Here is a 17,961-nt window from a genome sequence, read left to right on the forward strand (position 1 = left end):
AATTCAAGAACTCTAAAAATTCAGAAGTTCCTTCATGGATGATGATAAAGAAAATCCTTTTCCATCTCTACCAAACTCTGAAAGAATGATTCAGCCTCAGTGATGCGAACAAGGTCAGTATGCCTGCTAAGTTGTATCTTGTTGGTTTTTACCTTTACATGTGGACTGCAGATGACCAGACCATTATTAATGGCTCTGACCCATTATTTCATGTACATTACTCAAATGTGCCATCGCGAGTGGTCCCTTAACCATAAATGTAGCAATTACTTGTTACATATGTAGAAGAGTTGGATTTTGATAACTGCTAAGGTTGGTTTGCTTTAAAAAGAGTTATTTCCTTCCAAAAGATTGTTATGTATTATTAAAGGTGTAGACTAGAGAGTTGTCAAGCCACATGATGTGGTTTATCTAATGGCAGATGCAGCAAGCTCAATCTTATAACCTCAGTCTATTTGGAAACACGGGATTTCACGCAATGGCAGTGCAAGGTCAGGTTATGAGACTGGTGCGTGTGCCTCCAAAATCTGGGATAGTGCTATAGAACTTCACCAGAAAGTAACCTTAATGGAATGGAGAAATAACTTAGTGGATCAAGGAAGGGAGTTTTCAAACTCAAGCTCCATAATGCACATAGATTTCATTATAAAAATATTATTCCTTAAAAAAATACATACATGTAAAATATTCCATTTCTATAGCCACTCCTTCTTCCCACCCCTATTATGCTACGCATCTAAACTATAATAAGTGGGCATAGCCCTCGGTGATGGCTCCACGTGAGTCCATCTCTTGCTTTTCCAAGCTATGCCAATTGTGCTTAAACTGTGCTCGCAGACCCAGAGAGGGAGTCCACAAATTCACCTCCCTCACAGTGGGAAGGACTGTGAGGAAAGGAGGGGGAGAGGTCTTGTGCCCCGCAGGCCTGCCCCAGGAATGTCAGAGTGTGATTCTGCAGACTCAGGTGGGAACACAAAAACACGATCAGTTGGTCGGTTGGTAGAAGGGCAGAGGTAAGGCCCAAGCTATGCCCTCTTGAGTCCCTCTGGGTCACACCTGCAAGGATCTGCCTGAAAGCTCCTTGATGGAATTCACAGCTCTGAAGAAGGCTGGGTTGGAGTGGGGAAGAGAATGTTGTGTTAATGCAGCTTTGGAATACAACCTGTGGTTTTTTTTTTTTTTTTTTTAAACAGGACAGAAACTGAGAACATAAACAGTGATGCTAAGGCAAACTATTCAATGGCACATGAGAACTCTTTTTTGTCATTCATTTTGTTGACATCACAAGGCAGGTACATTCTGTAAACATATATGCTATACAGTACATTAACCATAGGAAAATGAAAAGAAAGCCACCCTGTACTTCTTTTCTTTCTGTAATTCTGTTCTTTCACATCAGAAGGGCTGCCTAAAGTCTAGGGAGAGTTGTATGGTTTGTGAGCTGCACTTTCCTTTGGATAAAAATGCAGTGACTTGCAAAAACTAGCCCCAGGTGACCACTAAGAGGCAATATGGGGAGAAGATGACCCTTCACACCTTAACCTGTAGAAACTTAGAAAATAGTCACAAAGTATACAAAAGTTATTGATTTCAGAAAACATTTTGTTTTCCGGCTTAGTAAAAGAGAACATTGAAAAAATTAAAGTTTTGTTTTTGTTTTTTTGTTTTTTTTACAAAAGTTAAGGCTGTCCAGATCTTTGACGCAAAAAGTCTGCAGTCCCCCAAATTACACAATTTCACCTTGACAGCAAGTTTTCTGTGCGACAGTTCTGACCCTCTGCTGTTGCACAGGAGAGGAGGGGGAAGCAGAGGCCTACTTCAGTTAGATAAATGTGCAGCTGAGGGAGCTGGTCCAAGGATTCCCAGTGACATTTCCCTTTGAAACTTTCTAGATGTCATCTTTAATTCTATACCTTTCTACATTCAAACAAGAAGCATATTTTTTAAAATGGGAATTATATTAAGAAGTTTGCTGAAGCTATAAAAATACAGACACAAAATTGCACTGTGCTCCTAATTAGTGACTTTCCTTTTTTCCTAGAAAATGCTGGAAGATTTTCCTGATAAGTCCAGAAGAAGGCTACATAATGAAGGCAAACAGGTAGCAGGAATCAAAGATTCCATCTTCCTCATTACTCTGAACCAGTTTATAATACATACCAGCAATTCCAAGGTCTTGCTGTGTTTTTCCAAACCAAGAGGAAAAAGGGGAAAAGGGTACTTTGTGGTTCTATCCTAATCAGTAGAGTTCAATAGATGTTGTTTAAGAAACTGAGGAGCTTCCCCAAAATTGCATATTTATAAAGTTTCTGAAACCTACATCCTAAATATGCGGAGAATTTTTGGTTTTGATTACTAATGTGCATGATGCAAAAATATAATGTGAGACTGCCTGCCTTGGAAAGGTTTCTGTTGTAATCTACCATTGCAGGACATGAAAATATGTCTACACTGAGAGGGCTCATTAGCCAGTTGAACTTTCTGGTGGATTCAGTCACAAACAGAGATGACTGAGTTTCCAGATCTTAAGTTGGAATGAACAGAAAGTCCTTGGTGCACGTTCTCTGATTTTAAATGGATGGGGTCAATTGCTTTTTTAAAAAGAAGATCAGTATGGTAGTTTGATTTCTGCCTCTATCACTATATCCTCTTTCCTTTTCTTTTCCTTTCCTTTTCACTGATACTCATTGGTTCAATGGCAATTTTCAAGGGTGTTCTATAATCCCTTGAAGTGAAATTCTGCAGGAAGTAAAAGAAAAATAAGATGTTTTCCCATGTGGCTCCAATTTTTTTGTCCCAGAAATGATAATGTATATCTAGAAAATTCTCCACATATCATTTTCTCCCCTTTTATAAAAAATTGACCCTAACTGAAATAAGATACTCCACTTGCATGTAGAAAAACACATTGATCAGTAGAAAGCCTACTGGAGAAGGAGGGATTTTGAAGCAAATCTGCATACAATAATATTTCCAAAAGTAACTTAATAAAACAAATTAACTCTAGAATTTGAGTCTCCTGAAAGCCTTTGAATAATTTTAGGATTGCTCTGGAGGCTTTAGGAAATGATGTTTGTCCAGGAAGGAATTCCTTCCAATATTAAGTGATATCACTGGCAAATCACTTTTAGAGGCAATTATTTTTTGGTTATTAAGGAAAATAATATCATCATGGGTGAAAGAGGTACAAAGTAAAAAAAAAAAAAAAAAAATCCCTAAATTTTGTCTTAAAAACAAAAAAAAGGAAGACAAAGAAAAAAAAAAGTCTAAGATACCAAGTCATCAGGATTTTTCAGGATAGGTAGAGCTAAACATTAGCATTTTAATATTAAAGCATTTTTAATTTAATGTCATTGAAAATTATAAAATAATGAAATCTTGTTTCCTCTTTCTATTCTCTTTCTCTCTCTCTCTCTTTTTTTTTTTTTTTTGTACTAGGGATTAAACCCAAGGTTCACTTTACCACTGAGTTACATCCCCAATCCTTTTTATTTTTATTTTTATTTTTAGACAAAGTCTCTCTAAATTGCTGAGGTTCTCCCTAAATGCAGAGGCCGGCCTCAAATTTGCAATTCTCCCGCCTCAGCCTCCTCAAAGTCTCTGGGATTATAGGTGTGCAACATGTACCTAGTTCCTCTTTCTATTTAAAAGGGAGCTGATCCTAAAATTTTAAAAGAAAGCTCAGTTAAACATCAACTTAAAAAGGAATCGTGATTTTGCAGCTCCATTACTGATTCTTTAGTTAGTCTGGTCATGTAACCAAATACCCTGCAACCATGAAGGGGGTCACACCATGCATAATACAATTTTCAGAGGGAGAATGTCAACAGCAGCAGGAAAGGCAGAATGCTTACAATCACAACTCCATTTACATTTTCGTTGTTAAGGGTGAAACTTGCTGCTGTAGGTGGGGTTATAGGTCACATCCCATCAAAGGACTGGCTGACCCTGCATCCCCCATTAAGACAGGAAAATCATAGAAAATATACAAATATATAGATGCCATATTCAAACACACGTTCATTTACTATGGCCACAAATAAATTTAATAAAGGCAACACATCTTCTTGGAAACCATTAAATGATATGTTTTAATAATAAAAGTATAGAGAAGTTCTAAGTCATAGAATCTGCTAGTCACTATTCCCCAGAGCAAGTGGTGAACAAGGGTAGATTATCACGGTCTTTCAGATCTTAGGAGCTGTGTTGTAGGGAGGGGCACCAACCGTCTTCTTCATGGGTAACTCATTCACTAGGGAGGGCAGATCATTTCAGGGAGTCATCTACCCCCAAGAATAATTCTGTTCATCAGACAGGGAGCCCCAGGGTTCGAAGCTCTGCCATGCCACTCCCTAACTGTGCTTTTTAACAACATAATGAACAGATTTAATCCCCAAGTGAGTAAAAAAGATAAGACTATGGTAAACCTTTAGATTGTTTCTTTCCTAAATAAATTCCTAAAATAACAGATTGTCCAAGACATTAAAACCATTTTCTCCTTCTATGGAAACAGGTTTGTCTACTTTTAATTTTATTTAAATATTCATATGATATTTAAATGATCATTTTTTTGAGGAAGATGAAACTCAGAGCACTGAGACTGATAGATATTAAAACCAGGTTTCTAGATAACAGAGCAGTTCTACTCCATTGAAGCTACTTTGGTGAACCTGAGACTTAGAGACGATTCCCTCAGTTATCCAAAACGAAGCCATGGAAGGAATCATTTTAGAAAGCAGAGTTTAGCTCCTTTGCTTTTCCTTCCTTTAACTTTTTGTTTTGTTTTGCTTCCCTATTAGAGGTAAAATGAATCATCTTGTGCTCATTAAAAATTTAATTGTTTGAGAAAAAATAACTGTGAGAAATTAAAAAATGTCAGTTTTTCCTCTTCAATTGGAATATAGTTACAAGTCAAGAGATTTAAAAATAATAATAGATTTAGCACTGAGCAAGCTAAATGGGACAAATTTTGTTTTCTGTAACACAGCCTCAAGACTACCTTGGTTTTTTTCTGAGCTCCTTTCTGCAGGAGTTAAGATTTGATGTAATATGTCGTACTGTTTCTGAAACCATGTCCTATGGAAACATAATTTTGTGAATGATGTGCATGATGTCATGAGCATCTGGGCACATTACTTAAAGTGACGCTCTCTCTTATTAAAATTAGCTAAAATAATACATTTTATTTAATTACTCTATTATTGTTCTTTTTAAAAATTCCTTCCCTTTGGTTTTACTATACATGTAGCCATTCACTTTGGGGCAGCGCTAAGAATATTTATTTTGAGGACTGTCCATCATGTTCTAGATAAAAACTATTCCTGATGTTCAGAATCTCCAGAAGTTTAAGAAACAGACTTGTAAGGGGCTTGGTCAGTGTGCCTATGTTGAATGAAAAAGTACTTGATACTGAGAAGATAGGTCTTTCTTCATCTTTCAACATTTTTTACATCCTTAAGTGTTTTTTGAAGGGCAGGTAAACCTACATGTTGAAGTTCTCTTCAACATCCTCTTTCTCGTGGGGACAGAAAGAAAAGAGTACAGATGCAAGACTCTAATCAACTGGGCACAGGAGAGGGACAGTTAATGCTGACAGCACCATTCTAGATGCAGTGGGAACATGGAAGCAACCACTGTAGGTCGGAAAGACTGTTTCAGAAATACGGTCACTGCAGAGCTACTGCTTCAAACGATCCTCTCGTTGAAAGCAGAATAACATGATCAGAAAATATCCATGAAAAAGAAAACAATATAAAAATTTACATCTGTTTTTTTGAGAGAATAGAAACAGGGCTCATGAATTGGCCTGTCTGAGCTTGGAGATCTCAACTGATGCTGAAAACCATGGTCGTCTCATGTCCTTAGAAAATTTTAAAATGGTGCTTCTTGTATAAAGGGTTCATCAGTTAAGCCACAGAAAGACACAGCTGCTGATGGGCAGTGGAGAGACTCAGGCCTACACTTCGTCTGTGACACACACTGGGTTCTTTTCTTTCACATGAACTTCATTTCGGTTTTAACAGAAGGAAAGCCATAGACACGCAATACTGTCACCTGGAAGCATACGTAAGGCAGCAAAAAGCATCACCCTAGGATGGACAGATTCAGGAAGGTCCACTTTTGGCTACACTAGCAACCGACTCGAGCCCACAGCATTTTTGCCACACAAGATATAAAAACAAGATCCACAGCAAGGGAGGCAGTGAGAAGTCAGGGACGTGGTGGGGTGTGTGTGACTACGTTAGAGGAACACACTAGAAAATGAAAGCCCCGGTGCCAGTGGGTTCAATTCCAGTCAAGTAAATTAAGGCTACTAGATAACTGGCCGATATGAAGAGTCTATTCCAATCGAGCAGGGAGGAACCGATTCACTCTCGAAGACACAAGGAAAGGTTTAGAGGAAAAGCAAGTTCTTGGGGGAAAAAATGGAGCACACACATGCACGTTGTTTCTCAGGTGAGGAAAAGGAAAAAAAAAATTAAGAGAGATCAAAGCAATCCAACTGCAAGGCCAGGCAGTGTCTGCTCCCAGTTCACAGTATTGCAGTTAGTGGTAGAGTGAGGTCTATGTAAGTGGTGGAGAGTAGAGAGGCTGCCCAGAGGAAAAGGGAAGAAAGGAGTGGTCACATGACAACACAGCATTGACAGCGCTTTTTCTTTTGGGTACCTGGGGCTGGCTCTGTGGCCAGGCTCTCTTCCTTCCCTTCTGGGGATGAGGGTTCTGTGGTGTCTGAGACTGGCCTCCCCGACACAAGCTCAGCCGCGTTCCCGTCAATGGTGGACACGTCCGTCACGGTCTTCTCTCTCAATGACTTCTCATCGTCTTCGTCAATGAGGACCAATTCAGCCTTGATGGTTTCGTCATAGCCTAGCACCTTTTTCGTCTCTTCTTCATCCTCGATATTTTGGTAGCCCATAAAAATCATGGTGACTGGTTGATCCAAGCTTGCCTCTGGCCCTTCCGTGCTGGGGGCTTGGGCCTGCTGCCCGGGGTTCCCAGGAGAGTGATCTTTCCTAGCTTTATGTACCATTTCTAACTTGGCTTCTTTGCAGAGCATGTGTTCCTTGGGGTGGCTGAGGCTCCCATCCGCAATCACAGTCCTTTCTGACGTGTGTCCTCCTCTCAAGCTTGATTGTCCAGCCTTCTGAATAAGCTCTTCGACATCCTTTGCACTTAATTTGTGCACTCCGTTTTCTACCACGGTGCCTCCTGAGTGCACCTCATACACTACTTTGGTACCATCATCATAGACTTTGACTCCTCTCTGATGGACCCCCTCTGGGCCAATGGTAGATGCAGAGAGAATCTTGGTCTCTCCTGTTTGTTTGTCTTTCTCCACATTAATTTCCATGGCGTACACAGCTTGAATGAAAACAAGAGAAAGGAAGTGCATGTTACAACAAAAAAAGCCAGTGATTGGTTAATTGCCAAACAGACAAAAAAAAAATGGCTCTGTGCCCTCTCTATTCTAACCGCCAAGCATCCTGAGTGTTAGAGTGAGGTGCACATCGTGGACAGAGGCGGTTATGTGTGCATTTTAACGCAGCAGCTTAGTGCACTGGGAAGACAGAAGTACAGTTACCGTATCTCAATGGCACTCAGACTTCCAAGGAAGAACTGCTAAAATAAGGTCACACGAGACTTCAGATTTAGGTGGAAAGAATTACAGGAAGACAGGCAACCCGCAATTTACCTTGGTTGTGGGCTTCCGTAGGTTTACTGACAATCCAAAAGCCCTTGGTTAAGGTGTGTCCCAGTTCCAAAATCTCACATCCTTTTTCAACTCTTTCCTCAAGTGTTCCCCTTTCCCTGTTTTTCTTTTCTCTTGTGGTGCTGGGGATCGAACCCAGGCCCTTGCATGTGCAAGGCAAGCACTCTACCACATCCAGCCCTCTTATTTCCTTTTGCCATGAGGGAGATATGCCAAGGTTTTTGTAGAGGAGACATAGGTATCCTCTACTTTGCTATAAAACAGGTGTTTGCAAAAATTACAAGGCTTGTAATCATATTGCATGCTCTGTAAGTACTTCAGTCACTTAGCGAGGTTTCTAAAAGAAGAACTAGGAAGAGAACCAGACACGGTGACATCTTACAATACTCTCGTCTATGGATGAAATCACAGAAGGCCCTTTCTTCTTCCATGCACACAGTGCCAAGTCCTCAAGATCCTGCCCCTTAAAATCTTTCCCATCTGTTGTCTTCCTTCTGTTCCACTGCCATTACCCAACACAAGACTCCTTTCCTCTTCCCTGGATTGTTGGAAGAGCTTCCTACTGGAGGGTGGACTCTCCCAATCCTCTCCAATTCACCCCACCCCCAGCTGCCAATCTGGTGTTCCTGAGGACAGCTCTTTCCTGTCCTAGAGACTCTCAGGACACCTCATTCCCTCCCTCGTAGGCTCCCCATGGCGCACGCTTTCTGGATGGGAGGAAACTGGGTCCCTGGCCCACAGAGCCACCTGCCGCAGGCCCCCTTTACCTGGATGACACACTGACCCATCCGACTCAGCAACCTCAATACAACTCCCCTTCTGTGAAGCTCTTCCACAGCCATGCTGTTCAATCCCACCAGCACCACTACTTCGTCTCTCAAGTCAGAGGCACACCTTATTTATGGCTTTCTTCCTAATTTCTCACAACCAAACAATCACTGCTAGGAACTGACCCTGCTTCAGACCTCCCCTCCCACCGCCTCAGCCCCACCTCCACCCCACGGCCTCGCCCAGCACGACGGCCTTCTTCCAGAGTGTCCTGACTTCTTTCTTCCCACACTAGTCCCAGGACAGTGGCTATCGCCAGAGAGCCAAAGGCAGCCTGGGGTCTGTTTCTGCATGGCCAGAGGTTTTCACATTTTTGAAAAATTATTAATAAAAAAAAGGGGGGAAGAAAAGAAGGAGAAAGAGAAGGGGAAAAGGAAGAAAAACTATAAAGAATATGCATCCGAAGCCATTTGGGGTCCACAAAGTCTCAAATATTGACCAGCTGGCCATTTATTGGAAAAGTGTGCCAGACCTGTGTTCCATCTTGCCTATGAAGTCACCTTACTCAGCAACCCTCTGCTGCTTCTTGTCTCTGAAGGATAAACACCAGATCCCACAGCTTGGCCCATAGCTCTCTTCGGAACTGGCCTGCCTGCCAGCCCTCTTGTGCTCCACACACTCTGGCCACCCTAACCTTCTCACTGTTCCCAGCACACAGCCCCGCGTCCCCCCATGCCTGAGGTCCTTTGGTCCAGCCTGCCCTTTGTCCTGCTCTGACAGCAGGCTTCCAGAGTCTTGCTCATCATTGTCTGAGCTCGACCTTTCTGAATATCTACAAGGTCCCCAACCTGCTAAGAATATCCAAACTATCTTTTCAAACCTATATTCTATTACTCCCTCTTCCTAGAGTACAACCATGTAACAGCATCCCCTATCTAAATATCTCCTGCTTTTATGATTCCCTTCTGAAATTTCCTTCTTTTGACTTTCTACATACCCAAATATAACCCATTCATCAATGCCAAGGTCAACTGCCCCTCTCCCATAAGCTTCCTTGGGTCCTCTCATCTCCTCGTCATCCTCTCTCCTTTAGATTCTCTGAATGCTTTTTTTAAACTTATCTGAGGGCACTTAACAATTTCCACCCAGTAGTATAACTAACTGTTCATGGAATGTTTTATCACCCTCATAGATTTTTAGGATCCTTGAAAGTGAACTTGCTGCCTGCCACCTTTCTATGACTCTCCCCGTCTGCCAGCACCCACCTTAGAACCTTCTGTATAGAAGGTTCCAGATGATCCCACCTGTGAAACAAATGCTACTAACTGAAGAGTCTAATTTGATGGTCTTAATGTAGCCACAAGTACTTTGTATAATAACATGACACCAATAAAAAGGTACGCACAGTAATTAATGTTTAAACTGATTTAAAAAAACAGCAATGATATTGTTCTGTCTGCTTGCATAATAAGACAGTCTGTTCACAGTTCACACTTCACCAACAAGATTATGGAGAAAAAAACCAATGCTCAATTTTCACCATTACTGCCTCAAAAGTTTCACTCGTTCTGCATGAAGATTTTGACTTTCCTCAAGTGACACAGTGGAAGGCCAGCCACTATTGGTCACTGAGGTACATGGGCTCACACACAAAGATTGTGACATCAAAAGAAAAATTTATCTCAGTTATTTCCCAATTTTCCACATGATGTGCCATCAGGGAAATGAAATAGGAATTTAAAATTCTGCATGGTCTCCAAAAGCCTGTTCTTGAAATATTACAGTTATATTAAAAAACACAATCTTGGGTGAAAAGTTACAGTTTATCACCATTAACACACGCAAGGGACATATTTATAAAGTAATCATGATTGTCAGTTTGCAGGTACAATATTGAATTATCCCCAATCATCCAGAGACAGGTGAACAAAATGATATATTAACCTACTATCCATACAGAATATGGAACAAAATATTTACATTTTCACATTTATATGTGAAGGATACAAATTATTAGCACAGAATGTTTAGAAATGTCCCTCTTCCTCTGGTGCCAACAAGAACATGTCATTGTTGGTTCAACTTCCCTTCCCCCGCACCTCCTTTCACCTTTTTCTGCTCCTAGAACCAGCGACTGGAAAGAACAAAGGTGTGATGAGCTGTTTGTTAGGCAGGTTAAGTAGATCCACATATTAACAGGTGAGGTAATGACGCAGTCACATCAATGAACCATATGTGACATGTTTTATTAGGATTACATAAGTGCATCTATGTTTACATGTTATAAACAATTCTTTCAATATTTCTAGAATCTGAGTGTAGAATATTTTAAGCATTTTTTGGGGGGGCTACTGGGGATTGAACTCAGGGGCACTCAACCACTGAGCCACATCTCCAGTCCTATTTTGTATTTTATTTAGAGAGAGGGTCTCACCAGGTTGCTTAGCGCCTCACTTTTGTGGAGGCTGGCTTTGAACTCGTGATCCTCCTGTCTCAGTCTCTCGAGCTGCTGGTATTACAAATGTGCATACCACATCTGGCTATTTTAAGCATTTTAACATACTTTTATAATAAGATAAATTTAAGATATGTTATGCCATAAAAATGTAATATTCATGTTTTTTCCCCAGATAAAACACAAGTCTTTAAAGGAATCAGATTTTTAGCAGGTTCCTCAAGGATGTGTTTCCAATTCCTTTCTGCGTTTACTCTCTTCTTTGATAAGGGATACCCGGGGAAACCTTCAAGAAGGTCTGGCTTACCCCAAGAATAATATTTGGTCCTCCTGGAGAATAACATGAGAACCTTTTTTAGACATTCAGAAAACTGCACAGGAGGTGTGAATGTTTATCTTAAATGTATTCTGTATGAATGAACACTTAGATTTTGCTTTGGTTCTCAGCAATGTACAAACTATGAATGATGGTAGACTAGAACAAGTAGAATAATAAGACTTCAGTTTTAAATTCAAGATTTTGGGAATTTTATTTTATTTTTCTCCTTTTGTGCTGGGGACTGAACCCAGGACCTTGTACCTAGTTAGCACATATTCTATCACTGAACTACACTTTCAGCCCAACAGATAATTAGTTTTTGATGCACATAATTTGTGGGCGGTACTGAAGATTGAACCCAGGGGTGCTTTACCACTGAGTTACATTCTCAGCTCTATTTATTTATTTATTTATTTATATTTGGTGATAGGGTCTTGCTAAGTGGCTGAAGCTGACCTCGAACTTGCGATTCTCCTACCTCAGACTCCCAAGTAGCTGGGATTACAGAATTAGGCCACCACACCCAGACTAATGCACACAAGTTTTAATCCTTTTGTGCTTCGTACTGCTGCCAAGCAGTTTATTGCAAAGCCTCTCACTCCTAGCATGCCTTCGTTTCTCACCACCAAGAATGCCCTTCAATCTGCCCCTGGCTTCCCTCGAGCTTCCCCATGCTGGAAGTGCCTGCAATGTGTACAGCAGTAAGAGTCAGAGGGGCCTGGTGGTTTTGTTTATATTAGGGGGCAAAAAAGGAGAGATGTTCTTGGGGGAGAGGGCTTTCTGGGGAGTCCTTGAAAGAGATTCCAAAAGAGTACCATGGACATACGCAAAAGTATTTGAAGTACAGTTTCCAGGAGGAAGAACTTGGACAAGGAGCAAAGTATATGAGATACAAGACAGTGCAAGGAATGTTTCACTCATAGGCTGACTGGGGTAGGCAAGAACATTTTTATTCAACAATAAATTTAATTATAGATTTCCACATATTACATTTTGATATCAACAAGAGTGGAGTATACATAAAGCACTTTTGCTACTCCTTTCAACAATCCAGGGAGACAGCTGAGCATTATTAGTGAAGAATAAGAATCAACATGGCAGTTAGGCCCAATGGCACATGCCTGTAATCCCAGCGGCTCTGGAGGCTGAGGCAGGAGGATCACAAGTTCAAAGCCAGTCTCAGAAACTTAGTGAGGCCTTAAGCAACTCAGTGAGGCACGGTCTCAAAAAAAATAAAAAATAAAAAATGAGCTGGGGATGTGGCTAAGTGGTTAAGCACCTCTAGGTTCAATTCTTGAAACCAAAAACCAAAAACCAAACAAACAAAAAGCAATGTGGCTGGTTTCTTTGAAGGGATACAAATGAATGGCCCTTGGGTGCTTTGATTTTTGTGCCTCTGTGTTTGGTTTTCTTGGTTCTTGCTCCCCCTAGTTCTTCCACCACTAGGGGAACTTCCTGAAGGAGGAGAGTCAGGGGGGTCAATAGTTCCAGGGCCTGGGTTCTGAAGACATCCAGGAATGGAGAAGAGGGAGAGACCCCTGGAAAACACCTAAAAGCCAGGACGAAGCCACTGTGTCCTGGGAAACAGGGGCGCAGAGATGGGTGTGAGGAGCAGACCATGTGGGTTCAGGCTCCAGTCCATTCCCCTGGCCCTATCCACCCTCTTGCCTGTGTCCTCCATCTCGAGCAAAGAGCAAACAGCAAGCACCTGTAAAGGCTCGAAGCTTAGAGTTGAGTGAAGAGGAATGACAGCATCTGACACAGGAAGGCAGAGGAACATGTGACGTGACTTCTTTTTAAAATAAGTCCAAGAACACACAAAACGAGACCGTCTTTCAGGAGGGTGGAAAATTCCATCAGTGCTGAATCCCTTGACTTGGGCTTCTCCCAACTTACTTCCTTTGCCTTGCCGGAATCATGAGAGGAAGAAAAAGGCTGAGGTTCACAGGGAAAGGACAAGGACCACATGCCTACTGTCATTAGTCAGAGTGATGGGAGGGGTCAGGGGAGGCAGAACATGGTGCATCTGGATTCCTACCCAGATCACTCCACATCTCTGGGCTTCATTTTTCTCATTTGCATAATGAAAACTACCCAACTTTGGTATGTCGTGGTGCTGTGAACAGCTGGGTGGCTCGTGAGTCAGTGATGTGCAAAGTATAGCAGGAGAGCAGCAGACAGGCAGATCATGACTGTCACCCACCAGGGGGTACCTAGCTAGGGTCATCCAGTACAAGGAACATCCAGGAGCTGGCACTGCAACCTGACATGTGATTAACAAGCAATGCGTGTGCTTGGCTTACTGAAGGAACACACGTGTGTGTAGTCTTCAACCTTGGAGCACATGATTACACTCGTACATATGTGTTCACACCCTCCCTCAAAGTTGGAAATGTGAAATCAGCTATTTTGATACCGACAATGACAATGAAGAAATTAATTCAGAATGGATTCTCCCTCTCACTGCAAACTTCAAAAACCAATGGTTAAATTTTTCTTTGGATTGTTTTCCCAAGATACCTTACTGTTTTACAGCACAGCAAGGTGACTACAGTTTACAACATTTTATTACAAGTTTCATAAAGAATGAGAGGACAGAGTTCCCAACACAAAGAAAGGAGATGGAAATGCTAATCATCTGATTTGATCATTGTGCACCATATTCATACACTGATCAATTACACTGTACTCTAGAGATATATGCACAACTGTCATGAGTCAATGAAAAGAAATCCAATGTCTATAAACGAATGACTCCTTAAAAAGCTATGTATAATCAGAAAAATGAGAAATTACACTCCATTTATGTATGATCTATCAAAATGTACAAATGCATTCTACTGTCATGTACAACTAATTAGAACAAATTAAAAAACAAAAAGCTAGGAAAGAGGCATGGAACTGATTATCACTCATAGCCCTCACAAGGAACCAATCCTGCAGACACTGATTTTAGACTTCTCACCTCCAGGACTGTGAGAGAATAAATTTTCATTGCTGGAAAAAAATTAGCCAGGGTTTGGTGTCTGTGGATAGCAAAGGCACATGTCAGTTTCTCATACCTGATTTTGTGCTTATCTTTTGGGTAGAGAAAAACAGGTGCCAGTCTAAAAAGTAGTAGCAAGAATATCGCTGAGACCAAAGCTCTGATGAGAAGACTGGAAACCAACCAAGCACCAGAGTCAGAAAGGTCCACGGTGCTTTGAACTCAGGGTCCCAATTCCTTTCTCACTGATTTTGTCTCAAGAATCCTGGACCTCAGGAAAGGTTCTGGCAATTGATCTTGTCCCACAGGTGCAGATTTAAGCTTACCAAGAATCTCTACTGTACTGCAGGACTCTAACTTTGGTTTCAAAGTGCAACATTTTTTTTTCAGTGAAATGATGAAAAATAAGGGAAGACTGCATTTCAGATTCAAGATGGCACTCAACTGGAGAAAAGTGAGGCTATGAAGCACCAAAATCATGAGTTACAAAGACCCTAACAATAGACAATAAAGCTGTTTCTATTTTCAAAACTGCCAAACCCTTAATTCATATGAAATCTGATGCAGAAATACAATATGTAAACACAAGGGGGTGGGGAGCTGCCATGTTTGAGAGGACAGAGAGCACCAGAGTCCTGTCAATTCCCCTCCACCTCCCTGCCTTGGTTCTATGGAATCCCCAACACCCACTAGAGAGAAGCTAACGAGAAGGAATCTAAGTCATATCAAATCAACAAAGGGCAGAAAGGTGCATAGCTCATCCTTATTTCTGTCTTCTGAGATTAAGGAATGATTTTTGTAGGTGCTTCTATGCGTTGAGCAGGTGACATGGTACGTGAACAGGTGGGGTGGTGGTGGGGGCAGGGAGTAGAATGTGTTTCCACTGAAAGGAGTCAGAAATGAGGACTCACCTAGAAAAGGCAACAACAAGGCTGAGCAGGCAGGTGAAGCTTTACTGGAGAAAGAGAAGCTGAAAGGCCACATGCCGCAGAGGCAGCCACGGGAAGTGTGGCATCCTGCTTCACTGTGGGACGGGGGGCGGTCAGTCTGCGTCAGGGTGCATTGGACAGCTCCACCCACCATGCTTCAAGAAGACTAGAGACAAAGTGGGCAGTGTTCAGAGGACAGGGGCAGAGATGGCAGAGGGTGTCTCAAAACAATCTCATCATCTCAGCACCAGAGGCTGGGTCAGTGGCAGAAAGGGCATTTAAAATGAGGATCTGGGAAAGATAGAAAGTGATTGTCATTTTCAAATGCTCGAAAGAAAATCAACTTTGATTTGTTCTGAGCAGCTCCAGGGGGAAGGAGAAGGACCAACGGATGGAAGATGAAAGCAGACAAATGATAACCCATCAGAGGACAAATCTTCCAATAGTCAGAACAATCTAGAGACAGCATGGGCAACCTGGAGGAGATCAGGGTGCAATCATTGCAGTGTGTGACTGTTGTTTGAGGACTTCCTGGCAGAGGGCCACTATAGCGGGGATTCAGCATTAGGATGAGGGACTGGGATACAGGCTCCTGGTTCTGAAAAAGCAGTGGTTCTAAATAAATTCCAATTATACAGAGTCTGAAACCTTCCAAACACCAACCAACCACAGCGATTGCATCATTCTAATCATGATAGATGACATTTATCAAAATGGCTCTAGGATTTTGCAAATTTCCAAAAGGATGTCCCTAATGCAGGATGGATTCTATGTAGAATTCCACTGAGGAGTGCCACTGTTTGGCAAGCTACGTGTGCTCTGTGTAGTCACTGTTAACTACAATTAATAGTTTGCTCATTCCAGAAGCAGCCCAAAGGAGTCAATCACATGACATTTGATTCCTTCCACAGCTTTGCTTATATGTATTCCCATGGTAGATGCAATCGTGCAAATTAGTTCTTAACTAATAAACTAAAGCATATGTAAACTTATTTTTAAAAATATTATGATCACATAAGCTTTTAAAAATGCATTTGCTGTTTAGATCATTATGGTTTTGTTGTATGTTCAAATACGAAGGATGCCAGGTTGCGGTTGCATGTATATTCCCTACTTACAAAGCACATGAATGTTACCCTTGAACTTCACTCTCCTTGACCACCAACGGTGTGCAAATCCTTTCTCTATCTCTTAAAATTAATTCTCATACACCTTCCCTACCCCATTCATGAGCTGATCCATTAGCTGGATCATATCACGTGTCCTTTGAGGGGCAGGAACTTGCAGAAAGGAGCCAGGAGGGAACCATTGACCACCCAATTCTCTAACAACAAGCAGGGAGGCGTGTGACTTTTCAACAGTTGATACCCATGTTGATCTCAGAAGTGTAGCTCAGAGCACCCGAGAGCCCACAGGGTGACTGCCGGTGATTTCTTTGTAGCACACCCGTAGGCTGCAGATTCTGGCATATCCATGCTGTGACTGCCCAGGGATGTGTGGACTTGGCCCAGGTTTGGCCAGACATCACTTATAGTCCCATTCAGTTCTAGAACTCTGTGGGTCTGGATATAAAAATAGTATGCTGAGGTGTTTGCAGAGATGCCCAGTAGACATTTAGGTTCAGTCAGTGGACATGATGGTTATGTCAATTCTTGCTTTCCTTTCACTCTTACATTAAAACTTTTTATATTATTTTTATATTATACTTACATCATAAAATATTTAGGTGGGCCTATATAAGACTTCTGGCTTAAAAGTACATGATCATTTTGTTTTACAAGATCCACCACGTGCTTTGTTTTTAAACACAGACTTACCTAGAGGAGACAGTGTGAAACCTGTTGCTTCTATCTGAATCGCCTACGTTCTCACTAAGTATGCAACTCTGGGAATTCATGTTTTCACTGAATCCCCAGCCCTCCGTGCATTTCTGTGTGAAGCAAATGGGTTGGTGTAAAGGTCTGTTTTTCACATCCTTCCAGTTCTGATTTCTGAGGTGCAGTCACAGGGCAACAAAGTATGGCTCTCTTTATACTCTATGATCATCAATGTCTTTTAGAAATGTCACCATGGTCAGAAGTATTAGTAAGAAACATTCAATCTTTAAATTGCTACTTCCCCCCTTCAAAACTACCAGAGTAGCTAAGCAATAACTCCAAAATTGGGAAGACTTGGGAATACAGATTCATAATATACAAACAGCTCAGTTCCCCAAGGGTTCCTGCGATGGATACACATGCTTTGAAAATACTTTCCACCCAGCTTCCATCAGAGTGCTTTCCATTTGTGCAGTTTCAGTGAGGGAAATGAAAATCCCTGGAGGCACAGTACAGATTAAGAGTAAAGACAGATATCACGACCACAAACATGAGAGAAAGACTTCCCTGGAGCTGGAGGCAAAACGCTCTTTGATTTCCTCAAACTCCCTCCCATTTGGTCTTCAATCACCCATTGGGGGGCCAGTGATTACCTGTGCAGCCACTGTACATGCTGTCTCTGAAGTTGGGCTGAAGGAGGGGTCCCCTATGTAAGGGCATCAGGACACCCACCTCATTATCAAGTTCAGAGAAATGCAAGCCCCTTGGACAGTCCTGGTGTCAAACCAAAGTGCTCCCCAGGACTTACCAGCCGTTCTGCTGGTCCCCTCCTGCCCAGGTGATGGTTCTGCTGTTTGTGAACAGAGGATTGGCAGGTCGGGGAGCTGGGAGGAAATGTAATTTACTGCATCTGGTAGCAGAGAACAGGGAATACAATTAGGCACAGTGTCAGAAGGCCCAATGGGTTCACTGCCGA

The 17,961-nt window shown here is 41.8% G+C and overlaps 1 protein-coding gene across 5 annotated transcripts in view; it reads right to left on the reverse strand.

Moving 5' to 3' along the window:
- The window catches only part of Palm2akap2 (PALM2 and AKAP2 fusion), a 457,266-nt gene that overhangs the window by 183,357 nt on the left and 255,948 nt on the right, over nucleotides 1-17,961 (reverse strand). For 2 of the 5 annotated variants that reach the window (XM_047523747.1, XM_047523748.1), the window contains 2 exons: nucleotides 17,794-17,895; nucleotides 6,667-7,362 (listed from right to left, as the gene is read on the reverse strand). The exons of 1 other annotated variant lie outside the window; for it this stretch is intronic. In XM_047523747.1, the coding sequence (XP_047379703.1) occupies nucleotides 6,667-7,362; nucleotides 17,794-17,895 (798 nt within the window). Of the gene's footprint in view, nucleotides 1-5,049; nucleotides 7,363-17,793; nucleotides 17,896-17,961 lie in introns of those variants that run through there. 2 more of the 5 variants (XM_047523749.1, XM_047523755.1) reach the window with 2 other exon arrangements.

This window comes from Sciurus carolinensis, chromosome 14 (genome assembly GCF_902686445.1).
Source record: "Sciurus carolinensis chromosome 14, mSciCar1.2, whole genome shotgun sequence".
Classification (NCBI taxonomy): domain Eukaryota; kingdom Metazoa; phylum Chordata; class Mammalia; order Rodentia; family Sciuridae; genus Sciurus; species Sciurus carolinensis.